Below are 22,636 nucleotides of genomic sequence, written 5' to 3' on the forward strand. Positions count from 1 at the left end.
TACCCTTGAAATAATTTTCAAATCTCAGGGAACCCCCACTAAAATCAATTGATTGGTGGTCAGTGTGAAATATGCCCCCCTTACATTGATATCTGCTGGGGAGAATGCCCCCTTTACATTGATACCTGCTGGGAGGAATGCCCCCCTTACCTTGATATCTGCTGGGAAGAATGCCCCCCTTACATTGATACCTGCTGGGAGGAATGCCCCCCTTACATTGATACCTGCTGGGGAGAATGCCCCCCTTACATTGATATCTGCTGGGAAGAATGCCCCCCTTACATTGATACCTGCTGGGAGGAATGCCCCCCTTACATTGATATCTGCTGGGAAGAATGCCCCCCTTACATTGATATCTGCTGGGAGGAATGCCCCCCTTACATTGATATCTGCTGGGAGGAATGTCCCCCTTACATTGATATCTGCTGGGAGGAATGTCCCCCTTACATTGATACCTGCTGGGAGGAATGCCCCCCTTACATTGATATCTGCTGGGAGGAATGCCCCCCTTACATTGATATCTGCTGGGAGGAATGCCCCCCTTACATTGATATCTGTTGGGGAGAATGCCCCCCTTACATTGATATCTGCTGGGAGGAATGCCCCCCTTACATTGATATCTGTTGGGGAGAATGCCCCCCTTACATTGATATCTGCTGGGGAGAATGCCCCCCTTACATTGATATCTGTTGGGGAGAATGCCCCCCTTACATTGATATCTGTTGGGGAGAATGCCCCCCTTACATTGATATCTGCTGGGAGGAATGCCCCCCTTACATTGATACCTGCTGGGAGGAATGCCCCCCTTACATTGATACCTGCTGGGAAGAATGCCCCCCTTACATTGATATCTGCTGGGGAGAATGCCCCCCTTACATTGATACCTGCTGGGAAGAATGCCCCCCTTACATTGATATCTGTTGGGGAGAATGCCCCCCTTACATTGATATCTGTTGGGGAGAATGCCCCCCTTACATTGATACCTGCTGGGGAGAATGCCCCCCTTACATTGATACCTGCTGGGGAGAATGCCCCCCTTACATTGATACCTGCTGGGAAGAATGCCCCCCTTACATTGATGCCTGCTGGGAGGAATGCCCCCCTTACATTGATACCTGCTGGGAGGAATGCCCCCCTTACATTGATACCTGCTGGGGAGAATGCCCCCCTTACATTGATACCTGCTGGGGAGAATGCCCCCCTTACATTGATACCTGCTGGGGAGAATGCCCCCCTTACATTGATACCTGCTGGGAGGAATGCCCCCCTTACATTGATATCTGCTGGGAGGAATGCCCCCCTTACATTGATACCTGCTGGGAGGAATGCCCCCCTTACATTGATACCTGCTGGGAAGAATGCCCCCCTTACATTGATATCTGCTGGGGAGAATGCCCCCCTTACATTGATACCTGCTGGGAAGAATGCCCCCCTTACATTGATATCTGTTGGGGAGAATGCCCCCCTTACATTGATACCTGCTGGGGAGAATGCCCCCCTTACATTGATACCTGCTGGGGAGAATGCCCCCCTTACATTGATACCTGCTGGGAAGAATGCCCCCCTTACATTGATGCCTGCTGGGAGGAATGCCCCCCTTACATTGATGCCTGCTGGGAGGAATGCCCCCCTTACATTGATACCTGCTGGGAGGAATGCCCCCCTTACATTGATGCCTGCTGGGAGGAATGCCCCCCTTACATTGATGCCTGCTGGGAGGAATGTCCCCCTTACATTGATACCTGCTGGGAGGAATGCCCCCCTTACATTGATACCTGCTGGGAGGAATGCCCCCCCCTTATACAAATGCGGCCAAACGCACGGTAAAGAATGAGCATGGCTCAAAGCGGCAAATGCTACATGAGCGACTTTGTTGTGTTTGTCGCACATATGGCAGCCCATTGAAATGTCATTTCATGTGATAAACACGCAAAAAGAAAACACCTGCCATGGCCATTACAAAGAGCTCCGGTTCTCCCTTTGGGTTTTTCATGTATTGAATATAAAGGAGAATCCAACAGTAGGGAATACTTAAAGGTGGCTGGGAACACCTAAAACGTGAAAGTAACGGAGGCAGAACCAGGAACTATTACCGGGAAATCTGTCACCAGGAAGTCAGAAGATGACTGAGACCATCAAACTCCACTATTAACTCAAATATGAGTTTTGGGTGGACTGGCCCTTTAAGATGTCTTTAGGTTTGGTGCCCTACCAGAGCCTGCAATGACCACAGCAGGCCCACAATATGTATACTTATGTGTATATCTACTGTATGATGAAAAAGTATTCATACCCCTTGAAATTTCCCACATCTTGTCATGTTACACCCAAAAACATAAATGTATTTTATTGGGATTTTATGTGATAGATCAACACAAAGTGACACATAATTGTGAAGTGGAAGGAAAATGATAAATGATACAAATAAATATGTGAAAAGTGTGGGGGGGGGGGCATTTGTATTCAGCCCCCTTTACTCTGATACTCCTACCTATAATCTATTGGAACAAATTGCCTTCAGTAGTCACCTAATTAGTAAATAGAGTCCACCTGTGTGTCATTTAATCTCAGTACAAATACAGCTGTTCTGTGAAGCCCTCAGAGGTTTGTTAGAGAACCTTAGTGAACAAACAGCAACATGAAGGCCAAGGAACACACCAGACAGGTCAGGGATAAAGTTGTGGAGAAGTATAAAGCAGGGTTAGGTTATAAAAAAATCTCCCAAGCTTTGAACATCTCACGGAGCTCTGTTCAATCCATCATCGGAAAATGGAAAGAGTATGGCACAACTGCAAACCTACCAAGACATGGCCGTCCACCTAAACTGACCGGCCGGGCAAGGAGAGCATTCATCAGAGAAGAGCCAAGAGGTCCATGGTAACTCTGGAGGAGCTGCAGAGATCCACAGCTCAGGTGGGAGAATCTGTCCACAGGACAACTATTAGTCGTGTTCTCCACAAATCTGACCTTTATGGAAGAGTGACAAGAAGAAAGACATCGGTGAAAGAAAGTCATAAGAAGTCCTGTTTGTAGTTTGTGAGAAGCCATGTGGAGGACACAGCAAACATGTGGAAGAAGGTGATCTGGTCAGAGGAGACCAAAATTCAACTTTATGGCCTAAAAGTAAAACGCTATGTGTGGGGAAAACTAACACTGCACATCACCCTGAACACACCATCCCCACCGTGAGACATGGTGGTGGCAGCATCATGTGGTGGGGATGCTTTTCTTCAGCAGGGACAGGGAAGCTGGTCAGAGTTGATGGGAAGATGGATGGAGACAAATACAGGACAATCTTAGAAGAAAACCTGTTAGAGTCTACAAAAGACTTGAGACTGGGGCGGAGGTTCACCTTCCAGCAGGACAACGACCCGAAACATCCAGCCAGAGCTACAATGGAATGGTTTAGATCAAAGCACATTCATGTGTTAGAATGGCCCAGTCACAGTCCAGACCTAAATCACATTGAGAATCTGTGGTAAGACTTGAAAATTGCTGTTCACAGACGCTCTCCATCCAATCTGACAGAGCTTGAGATATTTTACAAAGAAGAATGGGCAGAAATGTCCTCTCTAGATGTGCAAAGCTGGTAGAGACATCCCCAAAAAGACTTGTAGAGAAAGGGGGTTCTACAAAGTATTGACTCCGGGGGGCGCCATACAAATGCCCCTCCCCCACACTTTTCACATATTTATTTGTATCATTTATCATTTTCCTTCCACTTCACAATTATGTGACACTTTGTGTTGGTCTATCACATAAAAACCCAATGAAATAAATTTACGTTTTTGGTTGTAACAAAATGTGGGAAATTTCAAGGAAAAGGGAAATTTCATTTTCAAGGTACTGTATACTTTGCGGAATGAATGACCAGAGGCTGCAGTCCTGTCCACAGTAATTGTAAAAGCCTTGCTCAATCTGCCTGTAAGGAATCATTGTAACTTTACTTGAAATTCAAATGAAAGGCAATGTATAGATTCTCTGATTTTAGCACAGCTGCAGTGTTTCCTGGATGCGTTCGTTGAATGATCAGACGAGTCGCTGTGTGAGCGCACCTCCACTTATATAAGACTTTCTAGGTCATGTTTGTGCTTCTAATCATCTCTGAAGATTGTGCTTCCTGTACAGAGTTGTATCTGTCATAGAGAGATGTGCCTTGTGGCTGTACAGGCCTTTGTTCCCTTCCCAGCCGGACCGATCGTTTGTCAGACTGAAGTAATGTACATGGTATGGAGGCCATGTGGGGAGGGGGAGGGGATTTCTATATTTGTTTAAATACTGCGTAGAATTTGTAAATGTTACAATGTGTGATATGTACAGAAGGTGCTTAGAGGGAAGTAAAAATGCAGAACATTCCGGAAATGTCAATAAGATATAATAGGCTTCAGTGATTAGGTCAGCAGGTGCTGCTATGAGGATAGAGAGAGATGTAAAAAATGTATCAGGAAAGCTCAGAATTGGGAGATTGTGGCACAAATGACGACCCGTGGTTACTTCCTCACTATACCCTCCCAATTACCCTTCATCTAACCCTAACACCTATTACCCCAATACCACCTTCCCTCTAACCCTAATAATAATTATTCCTAATTTCTTTCAGGTACTTAAAGCGGTTGTATACCCGCTGAATTTTTTTTTTTTCCCCTGTAAAGCAAAAGGCATAATGAGCTAGTATGCACCTAGTATACTTACCTTAGAACGAGGCGTCGGTATCTTACCTGGTCCACGCCGAGGGAGCTGTCATGTTGCCTCGGCGTGTCTTCCGGGTATCGCGGTTCCAGCGCTGTGAGTGGCTGGAGCCGCGATGTCATCACTCCCGCGAATGCGCGCGGGAGATTTCTTACCCGGCAAGGTCCGGCAGTTGCCGGGCCTTCAGCCGAGAATCCCCTGTGCGCATGCGCCGCTGCAGTCAGCGGCGCATAGCAAGGGGAATGCCTCCTAAACCGTAAAGGTTTAGGAGATATTTTTTTTACCTACAGGTAAGCCTTATTATAGGCTTACCTGTAGGTAAAAGTTAAAAAAAAACACTATACAACCACTTTAAATAGTGACATCAATTTAGATATACATTGTAAATTCACACCAGTCCCTGCCCCCAAGAGTTTACAATCTAAGATCTCTAACATAAATACACATATTAGAGCCAATTTAGACCGAAGCCAATTCACCTCCCAGCATGTCTTTGGAGTGTGGGAGGAAACCGGAGTACCCGGAGGAAACCCACACAGGGAGAACATGCAAACTCCATGCCGGTAGTGCCCTTAGTTGGGTTTCAAGCCGACAACCCCCAGTGCTGCCAGGCAGAAGTGCTGACCACTACACCACTGTGCAATTCCCATATATCTAATACTAACCATAACACTTCCCTGTAACCCTAACACTACCCTACTACTTACCTGTTACTCAAACACTAGACCTCACTGTCACTCCAACCCTAACACTAACCCGTCTGTAATGTTAACACTAATTAGTTTGTTCATTTGTTAATCTAAAGCCGCGTACACACGAGCGGAATGTCCGACAGAAAAAGTCCGACGGAAGCTTTTCATCGTATATTCCGATCGTGTGTGGGCCCCATCGGACTTTTTTTTCCGAAAATTCTGACGGACCTAGAAATGGAACATGTTCTAAATATTTCCAACAGAACCAATTCCTATCGGGAAAACCGATCGTCTCTATGCTGTTCCGATGGACCAAAAACGACGCAAAAACGACGCATGCTCTGAAGCAAGTACGAGACGGAAGCTATTGGCTACTGGCCATTGAACTTCCTTTTTCTAGTCCCGTCGTACGTGTTGTACGTCACCGCGTTCTGGACGGTCGGACTTTGGTTTCTGTGTAGGCAAGACCGCTTGAATGGAATTCCGTCGGAGAAACCTTCGGAGTTTATTCCGACAGCAAAACCGGTCGTGTGTACGCGGCATAACATTAACCCTGCCAGCTACTCTACCATTAGTTCTGCCTGTTTCTCTAACACTAACCCTTCTACTAACTCTGCCTATAATGATAACATGAATTCTTTCTGTTACTCTAGAGCCACATACACACGATCAGAATTTCCGACAACAAATGTTCGATGTGAGCTTGTTGTCGGAAATTCCGACCGTGTGTAGGCTCCATCGGACATTTGTTGTCGGAAATTTCCGACAACAAAAATTTGAGAGCAGGTTCTCAAATTTTCCGACAACAAAATCCGTTGTCGGAAATTCCAATCGTGTGTACACAATTCCAGCGCACAAAATCCCACGCATGCTCGGAATCAAGCAGAAGAGCCGCACTGGCTATTGAACTTCATTTTTCTCGGCTCGTCGTACGTGTTGTACGTCACCGCGTTCTGGACGTTCGGAATTTCCGACAACATTTGTGCGACCGTGTGTCTGCAAGACAAGTTTGAGCCAACATCCGTCGGAAATAAAGCCAGGATTTTGTTGTCGGAATGTCCGATCGTGTGTACGCGGAATTACACTAACATTGACTCTGAATGTTAAAGCGGGGGTCCACCCACACCGCCAAAAAAAAAAAATATTAAAAGCCAGCAGCTACAAATACTGCAGCTGCTGACTTTTAATACATGGCCACTTACCTGTCCCAGGGTCCAGCGATGTCGGCAGGGGACGCCGAGAACCCGCTCAGTTCTCGGCAGCTGCCGCCGCCATCCTAGGTGAGGGAATCAGGAAGCGAAGCGTTGCGGCTTCAATTCCCGGTTCCCTACTGCGCATGCGCGAGTCGCGCTGCGCGTCCCAAGTGGTCCCCGCTCTCTCCTGGGAGCTGTGTGTTCCCAGGAGACAGCGCGGTGGGGACGGGAAGAGGCGTAGACGCCCATGGGAGTCTATGCCGGAAGTGGGTGCAAATACCTGTCTTAGACAGGTATCTGCACCCCCCCTCCCCCCTGAAAGGTGCCAAATGTGACACCGGAGGGGGGGAGGGTTCTGAAAAGCGAAAGTTCCATTTTTGTGTGGAACTCCGCTTTAAAGAGGTTGTAAACCTCAGGAAAAAAAAAAACAAAAAAAAAAAGACCTGCAAGACAAAGGCATAATGAGCTAGCATGCATCGCATACTAACTCATTAAGAAATACTTACCTTAGAACGATGCCCTGCAGTGCCGCCCGCACTCCGCTCCCACGGCTGATGTCTTTCCTGGAGTTACTTCCGGGTTCGCGGGCTCCGGCGCTGTGATTGGCCGGAGCCCCGATGATGTCACTCCCGCGCATGCGTGTGGGTGCCGCCGGTCATGGCACGGGTCCTTAAGAATTGGCACGAGTGGGCCGTTCCTTCAGTGCGCATGCGCCGTTGACGTCAGCGCAAGCGTATATAGTAAATGTCTCTTAAACTGTGCAAGTTTAGTAGACATTTACAGTACCTGCAGGTGAACCTTATTATAGACTTACCTGTAGGTACAATTAAAGAGGAAGACTTTACTTCCTAAACTAACACCAACCCTCCCTGTTACTCAAATACTAACCCTAATACTATTCCTGCCTGTAATGCTAACACTAATTAGGTCTGGTACTATAACACTAACCTTCCCTGTTACTCGAATATTGTCCCTAACACTAATCCTGGCTGTAATGCTAACGCTGCTTCTGTTTGTTACCCTAACACCAAGAAAGAAAAAAAAAATACCATAAGGCTCTCAGCAATCCGCAGGATAAAACATATAATCCTAGAAAGTTTCTTTATTTGTCATGGGAAAGAAACATCAAAGCAGAAGCTTTGCAACATAATAACATTTCATAATAATAATAATAATAACATTGTATAATAACATTAAACCAAACACAGCTAAATAAAACAACAACAATCTAATCTGGAAGATATTTGCCCAAAAGCTAAACCTACGAGAGCTGCCATTATACTGAAAACTCAGATGCTGCCCAGTTCATGGATGGGACGTCAAGGTGGATCTACAACAATATAAAAGGAAACGGGCGCAAAAGAGTCTAATAGTGCAGGAGGTAATACATTACATTTTGCTCTATGTGCCCAATAAATCATTTATTAAAGCATAACTAAAGGCAAAACGTTTTCTTGGAGAGTGGAAAGGGATTAGAACCCCTGTCAGTATTGCTGTCTGTGTCTCCGTTGGGGAGATTCACCCTCTCTGTTTGTCCTGTTTACCATTATCATTAAAAGTGAAAGTAAAAGAAAACCCCAAATGTTGGGGTGTCCCCAGAAAAGTAATAGAGGAGAAATCTTCCAATGGGGACACTAGTTCTGGTGACCTGGGAGGTCCCTAAAGGAGTTCCCTTAATTTGCAGGGATTTTTTTCTCACTTCCTGTTCGGCTATAGGACAGGAAATGATGGGGAATCTTCGCAATGGGACACAGATGGTGGGAAAAAAAAATCTGACAGGGGTTATAACCCGCCCTTACTCTATCCAAAATGAAAAAAAAAACTTTACTTTAACCCCCTGCATCAAAATCTTTTGTGCCCCTTTCTTTTATATTACTCTAACACTAACCCTTACCCTGTCTGTTACTCTAATGCCGCGTACACGCGGTCGGACTTTCCGACGGGAAATGTTGGATGTGAGCTTGTTGGTGGAAAGTCTGACTGTTGTGTGTGCTCCCATCGAACATTTGCTGTGGGACTTTCCGCCAACAAATGTTGGCTAGCAGGTTCTCAAATTTTCACATATTTTTGTTGTCAGACCTTCCGATCGTGTGTACACAAGTCCGTCGCACAAAGGTCCACGCATGCTCGGAATAGCAGAAGGAGCCCAAAGGGTGGCACATGACTATTGAACTTCCTTTTTATCGGCTCGCCGTACGTCTAGTACGTCACTACGTTCGTAATTGTTGGCCAACATTTGTGTGACCGTGTGTGTGCAAGACAAGTTGGAGCCAACAACCTTCGAACAAAATTCTGCGGTTTTGTTGTCGAAAAGTCCGATCGTGTGTACGGGGCATAACACTAACCCACTACATTGCTTGTAAATGTAACCCTTTGTTTGTATACACTGACCTCTAAGGACCACAATATCAGTCCTGAAGACCCAGCACCAGAACCTACAGCTTAGAAAGGGTTAGAATACCTATTGACATAACACTGATCCTCATCAATAGACAATCCTTGACATAAAATTGATCCTTGTCTGTAAAATCAATGTGTGGAACACGTTTTTATCTGGGCCATTTCCATCCTATGAATGTTCTTGTTGTGGGTCTGTTTGGCAATCAATATTAATGGAGGATATTTTCTATACCTGGAAACATCTCTTCAGTTTTCTCTGGCCTCACCTTGTGTGTGTTGTGCAATCATTCACCTTTCTGTGTAGAAGAAGTCATTGGGGTTTGTGGAAAGTTTCTTCATCAGACTGGACACATTTCCCGAGTCTATGAAGCAATATGGCATGCCGCTCTATGAATAGCTTCAGATCAGTTCCCTCGGAGCGATAGTGGGTTATTAAATACAAATGGCAGTTGGAAGGGAGGTAATTGTTCTCCGAAAGATTAGAAGATTGTTTTCCTTTAAGTGACCTTGTTACCTTATTGGAAGTGCCAACCTGTTACTGCAAAGAAGAAACTGAATACTTACCTCTCCTGGCACCAGCACTGCTGAATCCCTTTACATTGAAGAGGAATCCCCCCCTTAAGTCTTCAAAAACTAAAGACTTGGGGGGGTGTCAGATTCCCGGTCCCCCCTGCTGCGCTCAGTGGTTCCTCCTGCCAACCGCAGTGTCACTACTGTGCCTTCTAGTGGGGGAATCCCTAGATTAGCTTTGATGTGTTCCTAAAGCTGTCCATACTATGAGGGCATTTTCTCCGTAGTTGGCCCTGGTGACACTCGCCTGCCTGATATCCTTTGATTGAAAAATAGAAGCCTTCTCCATCTCATAACCACCCCTCCCCCTCCCCCCCCATTCTCATTAAACCCCAATTTAAGTTAGTGACATATTGTATATATTACCAGCTGCTAAACAAACCATTATAACAGCCTGGAAGAAGCAATTCACACAAATTTCAGAAGTCAAGAAACGCGTAGACACATTCTTTATTAACATTCCTTAAAAAGTTACAATAAAAATCGAATGAAAGTGAAAAATCGAAGAAGCCGGGAGAATACTTGTCTCTCCTTCTATCCTTCCATCTTTTCTCCCTCCCTTATCTCCTCTTCTCCCTCCATCTCTCCTCTTCTCTTCTCCCTCCATCTCTCCCCCTCTCCCTCCAACTCTCCTCTTCTCTTTTCCCTCCATCTCTCCCCTCTCCCTCCAACTCTCCTCTTCTTGCTCCATCTCTCCCTCCATCTCTCCCTCCATCTCTCCCTCCATCTCTTCTCTCCTTCTCTCCATCTCTCCCCTCTCCCTCCATATCTTCTTTTCTCCTCTCCCTCCATCTCTCCTCTTCTCTTCTCCCTCCATATTTCCTCCTCTCCCTCTCACTCTCCTCTTCTCTCGCCAGCTCTCCCCTCTCCCCTCATCTCTCCTCTTCCCTCATCTCTCCTCTTCTCTCTCTCTATCTCTCTCATCTCTTCCATCTATCCCCCTCTCCCTCCATCTCTCCTCTTCTCTCTCCCCTCTCCCTTCATCTCTCCTCTTCTCCCTCCATCTCTCCCCCTCTCCTTCCATCTCTGTTTCTCCTCTTTTCCCTCCATCTCTCTGTCTCTCCCTCCATCTCTGCTATTCTCCCTTCATCTCTCCCCCTCTCCCTCCATCTCTCCTCCTCTCCCTCCATCTTTCCTCCTCTCTCTCCATCTCTCCTCCTCTCCCTCCATCTCTCCTCCTCTCCCTCCATCTCTCCTCTTCTCCCTCCATCTCTCCTCCTCTCCCTCCATCTCTCCTCCTCTCCCTCCATCTCTCCTCTTCTCCCTCCATCTCTCCTCTTCTCCCTCCATCTCTCCTCTTCTCCCTCCATCTCTCCTCTTCTCTCTCTCTATCTCTCTCATCTCTTCCATCTATCCCCCTCTCCCTCCATCTCTCCTCTTCTCTCTCCCCTCTCCCTTCATCTCTCCTCTTCTCCCTCCATCTCTCCCCCTCTCCTTCCATCTCTGTTTCTCCTCTTTTCCCTCCATCTCTCTGTCTCTCCCTCCATCTCTGCTATTCTCCCTTCATCTCTCCCCCTCTCCCTCCATCTCTCCTCCTCTCCCTCCATCTCTCCTCCTCTCCCTCCATCTCTCCTCTTCTCCCTCCATCTCTCCTCCTCTCCCTCCATCTCTCCTCTTCTCCCTCCATCTCTCCTCCTCTCCCTCCATCTCTCCTCCTCTCCCTCCATCTCTCCTCTTCTCCCTCCATCTCTCCTCTTCTCCCTCCATCTCTCCTCTTCTCCCTCAATCTCTCCTCCTCTCCCTCCATCTATGCTATGCTCTCTTCATCTCTCCCCCTCTCCCTCCATCTCTCCTCTATTCCCTCCATCTCTCCTTCTCTCCCTTCATCTATTTGTCTCTCCTCTTCTCCCTCCATCTCTCTGTCTCTCCTCTTCTCCCTCCATCTCTCTGTCTCTCCTCTTCTCCCTCCATCTCTCTGTCTCTCCTCTTCTCCCTCCATCTCTCTGTCTCTCCTCTTCTCCCTCCATCTCTCTGTCTCTCCTCTTCTCCCTCCATCTCTCCTCCTCTTCTCCCTCCATCTCTCCTCCTCTTCTCCCTCCATCTTCCTCCTCTTCCTCCATCTATTCTCTTCTCCCTCCATCTTCCTCCTCTTCCTCCATCTATTCTCTTCTCCCTCCATCTCTCTGTCTCTCCTTCTCTTCCTCCAAGTTACTATAAACCCGTCCAGACAACCTATAGCTAAGCTCCCGGTATTGACAGTCTGCGGCCGTGACGCAGGATTTTCTAGTCTGATTGGTGAATTGTGTTTAGAACTTCTATACAGGAAGAAATATTTTCTGCATCATTTCCATCCCAAGTGAACTGTGATAAGGAGATAATAAGCCGATCGTTTCTACTCAGCAAGATTTGTGGAATTTCTACTGACACAACGCCTCCTGTGCTGAGCGAGCGCCTGGCGACACATAACTCATGTCTCAGCATTGTGCCGAATCGCAGTAATATCGCTGATTGCTTTATACACAGAAATATAATAGTGTTAACCAATTAAGTGCCTGCTATGGGGTTTGGATTGAGTAGAGAATGGTTACAACCTTTGCCCATTGGAGAGAATGATCTTCTCTTCCTGTCCCAGAAACACAACAGGAAGTGAGAGAAATAAAGTTGGCCATACACAGATAGATTTTCCATTGAAGGCTGGTATTCTATGTCCATCTTATCCTTTGATAGAACATTCTTTCTTACCATCGATGAGTCAACTCGTTTCATTTGAAAGTCCTTCAGATTTCATCCAGGCCTGTTACTGAATTCTGAATCCCAGAAACTTCACAGATTTCACAGATTTCACTTTCAGAAAATATGACCATCTCCTGTATCATGTCTGCAGTCTCTGATCATCTCTTGAATCATGTCTGCAGTCTCTGACCATCTTTTGTATCATGTCTGCAGTCTCTGATCATCTCTTGTATCATGTCTGCAGTCTCTGATCATCTCTCGTATCATGTCTGCAGTCTCTGATCATCTCCTGTATCATGTCTGCAGTCTCTGACCATCTCTTGTTTCATGTCTGCAGTCTCTGATCATCTCCTGTATCATGTCTGCAGTCTCTGACCATCTCCTTTATCATGTCTGCAGTCTCTGACCATCTCCTGTATCATGTCTGCAGTCTCTGACTATCTCTTGTATCATGTCTGCAGTCTCTGACCATCTCTTGTATCATGTCTGCAGTCTCTGACCATCTCTTGTATCATGTCTGCAGTCTCTGACCATCTCCTGTATCGTGTCTGCAGTCTCTGATCATCTCTTGAATCATGTCTGCAGTCTCTGACCATCTTTTGTATCATGTCTGCAGTCTCTGATCATCTCTTGTATCATGTCTGCAGTCTCTGATCATCTCTCGTATCATGTCTGCAGTCTCTGATCATCTCCTGTATCATGTCTGCAGTCTCTGACCATCTCTTGTTTCATGTCTGCAGTCTCTGATCATCTCCTGTATCATGTCTGCAGTCTCTGACCATCTCCTTTATCATGTCTGCAGTCTCTGACCATCTCCTGTATCATGTCTGCAGTCTCTGACTATCTCTTGTATCATGTCTGCAGTCTCTGACCATCTCTTGTATCATGTCTGCAGTCTCTGACCATCTCTTGTATCATGTCTGCAGTCTCTGACCATCTCCTGTATCGTGTCTGCAGTCTCTGACTATCTCTTGTATCATGTCTGCAGTCTCTGATCATCTCCTGTATCATGTCTGCAGTCTCTGACCATCTCCTGTATTATGTCTGCAGTCTCTGACCTTCTCTTGTATCATGTCTGCAGTCTCTGATCATCTCTTGTATCATGTCTGCAGTCTCTGACCATCTCTTGTATCATGTCTGCAGTCTCTGATCATCTCTTGTATCATGTCTGCAGTCTCTGACCATCTCTTGTATCATGTCTGCAGTCTCTGCCATCTCTTGTTTCATGTCTGCAGTCTCTGATCATCTCCTGTATCATGTCTGTAGTCTCTGACCATCTCCTGTATCATGTCTGCAGTCTCTGACTATCTCTTGTATCATGTCTGCAGTCTCTGACCATCTCTTGTATCATGTCTGCAGTCTCTGACCATCTCTTGTATCATGTCTGCAGTCTCTGACCATCTCCTGTATCGTGTCTGCAGTCTCTGACTATCTCTTGTATCATGTGTGCAGTCTCTGACCATCTCTTGTATCATGTCTGCAGTCTCTGACCATCTCTTGTATCGTGTCTGCAGTCTCTGACCATCTCTTGTATCGTGTCTGCATCTCTGACCATCTCTTGTATCATGTCTGCAGTCTCTGATCATCTCCTGTATCATGTCTGCAGTCTCTGATCATCTCCTGTATCATGTCTGCAGTCTCTGATCATCTCCTGTATCATGTCTGCAGTCTCTGACCATCTCTTGTATCATGTCTGCAGTCTCTGACCATCTCTTGTAACATGTCTGCAGTCTCTGATCATCTCTTGTATCATGTCTGCAGTCTCTGACCATCTCCTGTATCATGTCCGCAGTTTCTGACCATCTCTTGTATCATGTCTGCAGTCTCTGATCATCTCCTGTACCATGTCTGCAGTCTCTGATCATCTCCTGTATCATGTCTGCAGTCTCTGACCATCTCTTGTATCATGTCTGCAGTCTGTGACCATCTCCTGTATCATGTCCGCAGTCTCTGACCATCTCTTGTATCATGTCTGCAGTCTCTGATCATCTCCTGTACCATGTCTGCAGTCTCTGATCATCTCCTGTATCATGTCTGCAGTCTCTGATCATCTCCTGTATCATGTCTGCAGTCTCTGATCATCTCCTGTACCATGTCTGCAGTCTGTGATCATCTCCTGTATCATGTCTGCAGTCTCTGACCATCTCTTGTAACATGTCCGCAGTCTCTGACCATCTCTTGTATCGTGTCTGCAGTCTCTGACTATCTCTTGTATCATGTGTGCAGTCTCTGACCATCTCTTGTATCGTGTCTGCAGTCTCTGACCATCTCTTGTATCATGTCTGCAGTCTGTGACCATCTCCTGTATCATGTCTGCAGTCTCTGATCATCTCATGTACTATGTCCGCAGTCTCTGACCATCTCTTGTATCATGTCTGCAGTCTCTGACCATCTCTTGTATCATGTCTGCAGTCTCTGATCATCTCCTGTACCATGTCTGCAGTCTCTGACCATCTCCTGTATCGTGTCTGCAGTCTCTGACTATCTCTTGTATCATGTGTGCAGTCTCTGACCATCTCTTGTATCGTGTCTGCAGTCTCTGACCATCTCTTGTATCGTGTCTGCATCTCTGACCATCTCTTGTATCATGTCTGCAGTCTCTGATCATCTCCTGTATCATGTCTGCAGTCTCTGATCATCTCCTGTATCATGTCTGCAGTCTCTGATCATCTCCTGTATCATGTCTGCAGTCTCTGACCATCTCTTGTATCATGTCTGCAGTCTCTGACCATCTCTTGTAACATGTCTGCAGTCTCTGATCATCTCTTGTATCATGTCTGCAGTCTCTGACCATCTCCTGTATCATGTCCGCAGTTTCTGACCATCTCTTGTATCATGTCTGCAGTCTCTGATCATCTCCTGTACCATGTCTGCAGTCTCTGATCATCTCCTGTATCATGTCTGCAGTCTCTGACCATCTCTTGTATCATGTCTGCAGTCTGTGACCATCTCCTGTATCATGTCTGCAGTCTCTGATCATCTCATGTACTATGTCTGCAGTCTCTGACCATCTCTTGTATCATGTCTGCAGTCTCTGATCATCTCCTGTACCATGTCTGCAGTCTCTGATCATCTCCTGTATCATGTCTGCAGTCTCTGATCATCTCCTGTATCATGTCTGCAGTCTCTGATCATCTCCTGTACCATGTCTGCAGTCTGTGATCATCTCCTGTATCATGTCTGCAGTCTCTGACCATCTCTTGTAACATGTCCGCAGTCTCTGACCATCTCTTGTATCATGTCTGCAGTCTCTGACCATCTCCTGTATCATGTCTGCAGTCTCTGACCATCTCTTGTAACATGTCTGCAGTCTCTGACCATCTCCTGTATCATGTCTGCAGTCTCTGACCATCTTTTGTAAGTTACCTGCAGAGGCGGCGGATCTGTGGGGGACATTTGTGAGCTGAGAGTGAATAATGAGAGGCGATAAGATTGTTGTTGTCCAGCATTGTCTATCTTATTGGTGAGCTGAATCACTTTGGTAAGGTTAGTGAATAGTATGGTTATATGACCAGCCTGAAGATCCTGGAATCCAGGGGGCCCCATAGACTGTTCATGCTGCAGTGAAGGACCTCTCTTTATGAGGAGCGTATTGCACCATCCGGCGGGCTGTCAGTGCGCTGCCAGTGATATGGTGGGTTCTAATGCTCACCTGTCGCAGCCTTTCTCATCTTTTCTGCCACAGGGAAACCCTTGAAATTATTTCCAGATATCGGGAATAAAACCAATTCATTGGGGGTCAGTGGGAGATGCCCCACTTGCACTGTAGTCAGAATGCCACCCATACAGAGAGATCATTGAAGTCGTGTCTCTGAAGTTAAAAAGTGGCCTCAGCCCTGGGACTATGCTGACCAGATGGGAGGTCAATCAGCTCATGGAGCCCCTAGTGGTCTCTGGAGGAACCCCGCGATTCCACGGCTCTCTGGTACAGAATGGCTGCTCTGTCTCTTCTTCTCTCTCCCTCGTGATCAGGAAGTGATTGCTGGTGGGAGAGAGGAGTGCAGGCAGCAGAGCAGCACAGAGCTACCCGCTGCCTGCTTCTTTAAATCTGCTTTATAACATCCAGTTTGATGTAAGTTCAATGCATTTTATACATTATTAGTTTGGTTTTACATTATGGCGAGTCTCTCTCTTTTCGGATCCCTAATCTCGGTGTCCGGGTGATGATCCTTTACCCAGCATGCTTATCCCATTTCCTTTGCTCAGTGAAAGTCTATCCGGTCTGATTTCTATCTCTTCGACATTCGGTGAGGAAAAGGCGCTGGCTAGGTATTCGCCACAAGCGATTCAGCTTGTACAAGCTGGTAAGCGTGGAATTTATGTGGTGGTGGATACTCACTTTGTCAGTGTGATCTGATACATCACCTGGAGGATTTACCCTTGGGCCACTTTCACACGGAAGGCGTTCTTCAGGCATTTTAGCGCTAAAAAAAGCGCCTCTCAAGTGTGAGAGCCCAAATGCTTTCACAGCGGGGCAGTTCGCTTGCGGGACGGGAAAAAAGTCCTGCAAGCAGCATCTTTTGGGCGGTGTGGGAGCGCTGTATACACCCCTTCTCCACTGCCCCTGCCATTGAAACCCATGGGGCAAAATTCAGGAAATCGGTCCGGGACTTTAAATGAGGTGAATGCTGTTAACAAATGACAGAGTAAATGCAGTCTCAAAATTTATTAAAATTGTCATGCAAACATAAACAAAATTAATCATAAGGAAATAGGTAAAGAACACTGTGCTCTATGCAAAACAAAAGTAAATAAGCAGCAGCATACGTTGTGACAAACAACTAGGGATAAAATAAAAAAAATTCAGCGCTAAACAATGTTGTAACTATGAGTAAAAAGTGAAACATACATGAGTCCAGACTACCAAATGCTGACTACCCAGAGGCACCAGTAATGGGCGTCCGGTTCGGGGGCTGGGGAGGCAGAGGAAAAACCAACCCAGCAGAGCACAAACAGGGGGCAGACATGGCCGGGATGGGGGAATGTGTCACCAAAGATCTCCCAGTATCCATTAATAATGTCAACTGAAACATAAATGCATGTGTATCAATAAATGCTGTCATTACAGCATAGAAGAAAAGTAATATATGATATAAGTATGTATCTGGTTCAATAATGGAATGGGATTAGAATCTAGAGGACAACATAAAAAAATTAAAATAAATAAATAATTAACTAAAATGTGTAGATAAAAAAAATGACAAAAACGGAGTGATAAAGTGTGTGTCCCCCATAGCATGTATCCAAGTCCATTGTATATGTCAGCTAAAATAAGAATATATGTATATGAGTTGGTACTATACCTACAGAGTAACCATGAAGTATACAATGTAACGAAAAATATATATATACATATGAACCAATGGTGTTCAAAGCTAGATAGACTTGGAAACTCGGAAAATGGGCAGTGCTGCTGAAACGCCTGCAAAGCGCCTCGGCGGCATTGCTTTTCGGTCACTTTTAACCCCTTATTAACCCTTTCTTTGGGGTTAAAAGTGCCCCACTACTGCCTGCACAGCACCAGTAAAGCGCCCGCTAAAATGAGCGGCACTTTACCGCTGGCGCGGGGCGGTCTTCAGCGTGAAAGGGGTCTTACAGACTATTTTGCACCTTCAAATTTATGGTGGATATGATGTCATATGTCACCCATGGAGGAATACTGTTTTCTGAATAATCTATGGACATTGATCATTCAGTATACCTGGTTCATTGTTATGTGTAGCCTATTCACCACGGATTCTATATGTTGTGAGGAATTTGTTCGTTAGTTTTAGACGCAACCCTATTCCTTTATATATACTTTGGAAAGAATACCCAATCACATCTAAGAAAAAAAAAAAACATTATGTTTTCTTGCACCTGATTGGATGACTGAAGTCAGCAGAGCTTCCCCTCTCTTACTAAGCTCTGGAGTAATTGCAGAGTGCACTGTCTTTAGTAAATCAACCCCAACGCTGTTTAAGTGGCACGTGCTCAGTGCACATCATGCATGCGCAGGGCCATCTTAAGAGCATTATAGGCCCCCGGGCAATACAGTACACTGGGGCCCTGTCTACAGTATCACGCACGAGAATAAAAATGCAAATTATCAATAAGGCTATATTTATTGGTACTTCCAACAAAATCAATGTTTAAACATTAACACAACGTTTGGACAATATAACACGAGTTTGATGGGCACAGTAGCAGCTTTTGATGGGCACAGTGTCAGCGTTTAATTGGCACAGTGGCAGCTTTTGATGGGCACAGTGGCAGCTTTGATAAGCATAGTGGCTGTGTTTGATGGGCACAGTGGCTGTGTTTGATGGGCAAAGTGGCAGCTTTTGATGGGCACAGTGGCAGCTTTTGATGGGCACAGTGGCTGCCTTTGATGGGCACAGTAGCTGCGTTTGATGGGCACAGTGGCTGCATTGATTGGGCACAGTGGCTGCGTTTGATGGGCATAGTGGCAGCTTTTGATGGGCACAGTGCACAGTGGCAGCTTTGATGGGCACAGTGGCTGTTTGATGGTCACAGTGGCAGCTTTGATGGGCACAGTGGCAGCATTTGATGGGCACAGTGGCAGTGTTTGATGGGCACAGTGGCTGCATTTGATGGGCACGGTGGTTGCGTTTGATGGGCACAGTGGCTGCGTTTAATGGGCACAGTGGCTGCATTTAATGGGCACAGTGGTAGCTTTTGATGGGCAAAGTGGCAGCATTGATGGGCACAGTGGCTGTGTTTGATGGGCACAGTGGCTGCTTTTGGGGGGCACAGTGGCTGTGTTTGATGGGCACAGTGGCAGCTTTAATGGGCACAGTGGCTGTGTTTGATGGGCACAGTGGCAACTTTGATGGGCACAGTGGCTGTGTTTGATGGGCATAGTGGCAGCTTTTGAGGGGCACAGACGGTGGCTGTGTTTGGGCACAGTGGCAGCTTTGATGGGCACAGTGGCTGTGTTTGATGGGCATAGTGGCAGCTTTTGATGGGCACAGAGAGCGGCTGTGTTTGATGCACAACCTGAACTTACTTAAGTGTTAGACTTACTTGAGGCCGCCGGCCTGGTGCAGTACAGTGTATCACTCACAGCAGAGCAAGGCAGCGCCAGCTATCAAGGGCCGTCTTTTTGCTCCGCTCCCTCTCCACGCTGTCTGAAGAACATGGCAGAGGTGGGCGGAGCTTGTTCACTAGCCGATGGGGCGGCCGCAGTGCGCTATGAATGCTGGGACGGCCTCTGATTGACGTCACTGGTTGCTAGCTAGACGCCGGGCGGCCGGCGATTCTAGCAAGTGAGCAACCAGTGCAGTCAGTCAACTTAAGCAGCAGATTGCAGCGCTGAGGATCGGCCCTGGATGGGGCCCTCCAAGCAAGTGGGGCCCCCGGGCAACTGCCCAGCGTGCCCAGCGGAAAAAACAGCCCTGTACATGCGTCTAATACATTTCAGTAAAGAAGTCATTGATTGGGCCCAACACTTTTCCTGATAGGCGACCTTCACAAAGACTAAGATTTCCCTCTGAAGGATTACAGAAGGGAATGATTCTCATTTCATCATCTTTCATCCAAATCATTGAGAGTTCTGCAGCCTCTATGAATATTGCATTGTACTGACAATGAATACTGGCCACATGGAGCTCAGTGCGGCACTAAGGACTGTCAGACACTCCATTGACAAAGGCAGCCGGACTGGGAACGGCTCTGTTGTCTTGTCACCAACATTGCTGAGATGCCCCGGGCTGCGTCATTGAGTCACGAGCAACTGTGCTGTACACAAACGACTGCCCAGCCCTGCATTGTACACAAAGGACTGGGCGGCCCGGCGCTGTCACATTCCTCATCACACTTACAGTATACCTGCAGGTGAGAGGCGCCCGGCACTTACCTCTCTACTAGTCACTGAAATAAAACTTTATTGGAGGTCACACAGATGTGGACTTTGGCTGCAATAAAATAAAAAAAAGAACAGATAGTTGTATTCATTTAATTTTTAAAAGTTGCTGACAGGCTATTGGCTTCTTCTGTCAGAAATGCTTCCCCCTGCCTGTCAGCTGTCATGTACACTAAGGCCGGGTTCACACTGTAACCCACTGCGGATCGCACGTTCCCCGTTTCAGGGCCGATTCTATGTCTGAATTTGACCCTAAAACGGCGCCAAAGACGCACAGCGTTTCTGTGCAGTGCGTTCCGCAGCCGCAATGGAGATATGTGAACCGGCTCCATAGGGAGCCAGTCACATTCTCCTGCTATGCGAATTGGATGCAGAGAAACCGGCCTAAGCCGCGCATGCGCAGCACAGCGTACATTTATAGCACCCAATCTGTGCCATGGTGATATGACTCCCATGCACATAGGTGGAAGTGATGTCATCACAGCCCGGCCATTCAAGCAGCCAAAGAGAAGGAACCCAGAAGAAAGCACCCGGGAGGCGGGGGGCACAGTGACAGCTCAGCGCTGGAGGGCTTGGTTTGAGGGGGAAGTCTGTCATAATGTGCAAATGTGCGTCATAATCCACCTGGGGTCCCGGGGGATTCAAAAAATTAAATCGGTTTAATACTGTTCCCAGTCTACGGACAATAATATTTTCCACATTCTCGTAATGCAGTAGAAGAGTTTTAAAGTCATTCCCCACTAACCTACATAGCTGCATGCACTGTGATGTAATTACACTGCCAAGCCAGAAACTTTGTTTTCTCACTTTAGTTTTTATGGCGTTCCGATAGAGAGATATATGGCATGGTGCTGATGGCTGGCCTACAAGGTCAGGCTGCTGATGGAGGTCATGCTGCTGATGGAGGTCATGCTGCTGATGGAGGTCATGCTGCTGATGAAGGTCTTGCTGCTGATGGAGGTCATGCTGCTGATGGATGTCATGCTGCTGATGGAGATCATGCTGCTGATGGAGATCATGCTGCTGATGAATGTCATGCTGCTGATGGAGGTCATGCTGCTGATGGAGGTCATGCTGCTGATGGAGGTCATGCTGCTGATGGAGATCATGGTGCTGATGAATGTCATGCTGCTGATGGAGGTCATGCTGCTGATGGAGGTCATGCTGCTGATGAATGTCATGCTGCTGATGGAGGTCATGCTGCTGATGGATGTCATGCTGCTGATGGAGGTCTTGCTGCTGATGAATGTCATGCTGCTGATGGAGGTCATGCTGCTGATGAATGTCATGCTGCTGATGGAGGTCTTGCTGCTGATGAATGTCATGCTGCTGATGGATGTCATGCTGCTGATGGAGGTCTTGCTGCTGATGGAGGTCATTCTGCTGATGGAGGTCTTGCTGCTGATGGAGGTCATGCTGCTGATGGAGGTCTTGCTGCTGATGGAGGTCATGCTGCTGATGGAGGTAATGCTGCTGATGGAGGTCTTGCTGCTGATGGAGGTAATGCTGCTGATGGAGGTCTTGCTGCTGATGGAGCTCATGCTACTGATGGAGATAATGCTGATGATGGAGGTCATACTGCTGATGGATGTCTTGCTGCTGATGGAGCTCATGCTACTGATGGAGATCATGCTGCTGATGGAGGTCATGCTGCTGATGGAGGTCTTGCTGCTGATGAATGTCATGCTGCTGATGGAGGTCTTGCTGCTGATGAATGTCATGCTGCTGATGGAGGTCATGCTGCTGATGGATGTCATGCTGCTGATGGAGGTCTTGCTGCTGATGGAGGTCATTCTGCTGATGGAGGTCTTGCTGCTGATGGAGGTCATGCTGCTGATGGAGGTAATGCTGCTGATGGAGGTCTTGCTGCTGATGGAGCTCATGCTACTGATGGAGATAATGCTGCTGATGGAGGTCATGCTGCTGATGGATGTCTTGCTGCTGATGGAGCTCATGCTACTGATGGAGATCATGCTGCTGATGGAGGTCATGCTGCTGATGGATGTCATGCTGCTGATGAATGTCATGCTGCTGATGGAGGTCATGCTGCTGATGGAGGTCATGCTGCTGATGAATGTCATGCTGCTGATGGAGGTCATGCTGCTGATGGAGATCATGCTGCTGATGGAGGTCTTGCTGCTGATGGAGATCATGCTGCTGATGGAGGTCTTGCTGCTGATGGAGGTCATGCTGCTGATGGAGGTCATGCTGCTGATGAATGTCATGCTGCTGATGGAGATCATGCTGCTGATGGAGGTCTTGCTGCTGATGGAGGTCTTGCTGCTGATGGAGGTCATGCTGCTGATGGAGGTCATGCTGCTAATGAATGTCATGCTGCTGATGGAGATCATGCTGCTGATGGAGGTCATGCTGCTAATGAATGTCATGCTGCTGATGGAGGTCATGCTGCTGATGGAGATCATGGTGCTGGTGAATGTCATGCTGCTGATGGAGGTCATGCTGCTGATGGAGATCATGGTGCTGATGAATGTCATGCTGCTGATGGAGGTCATGCTGCTGATGGAGATCATGGTGCTGATGAATGTCATGCTGCT

General features: G+C 47.0%; 1 protein-coding gene across 1 annotated transcript in view; it reads left to right on the plus strand.

Moving 5' to 3' along the window:
* The window catches only part of SPIRE2 (spire type actin nucleation factor 2), an 84,305-nt gene that overhangs the window by 12,112 nt on the left and 49,557 nt on the right, over positions 1-22,636 (plus strand). The window contains exons 2-3 of the mRNA XM_073605964.1: positions 9,976-9,981; positions 19,564-19,592. Coding sequence (XP_073462065.1) covers positions 9,976-9,981; positions 19,564-19,592 — 35 coding nt within the window. The remainder of the gene's footprint in view (positions 1-9,975; positions 9,982-19,563; positions 19,593-22,636) is intronic.

This window comes from Aquarana catesbeiana, linkage group LG11 (genome assembly GCF_042186555.1).
Source record: "Aquarana catesbeiana isolate 2022-GZ linkage group LG11, ASM4218655v1, whole genome shotgun sequence".
NCBI lineage: Eukaryota > Metazoa > Chordata > Amphibia > Anura > Ranidae > Aquarana > Aquarana catesbeiana.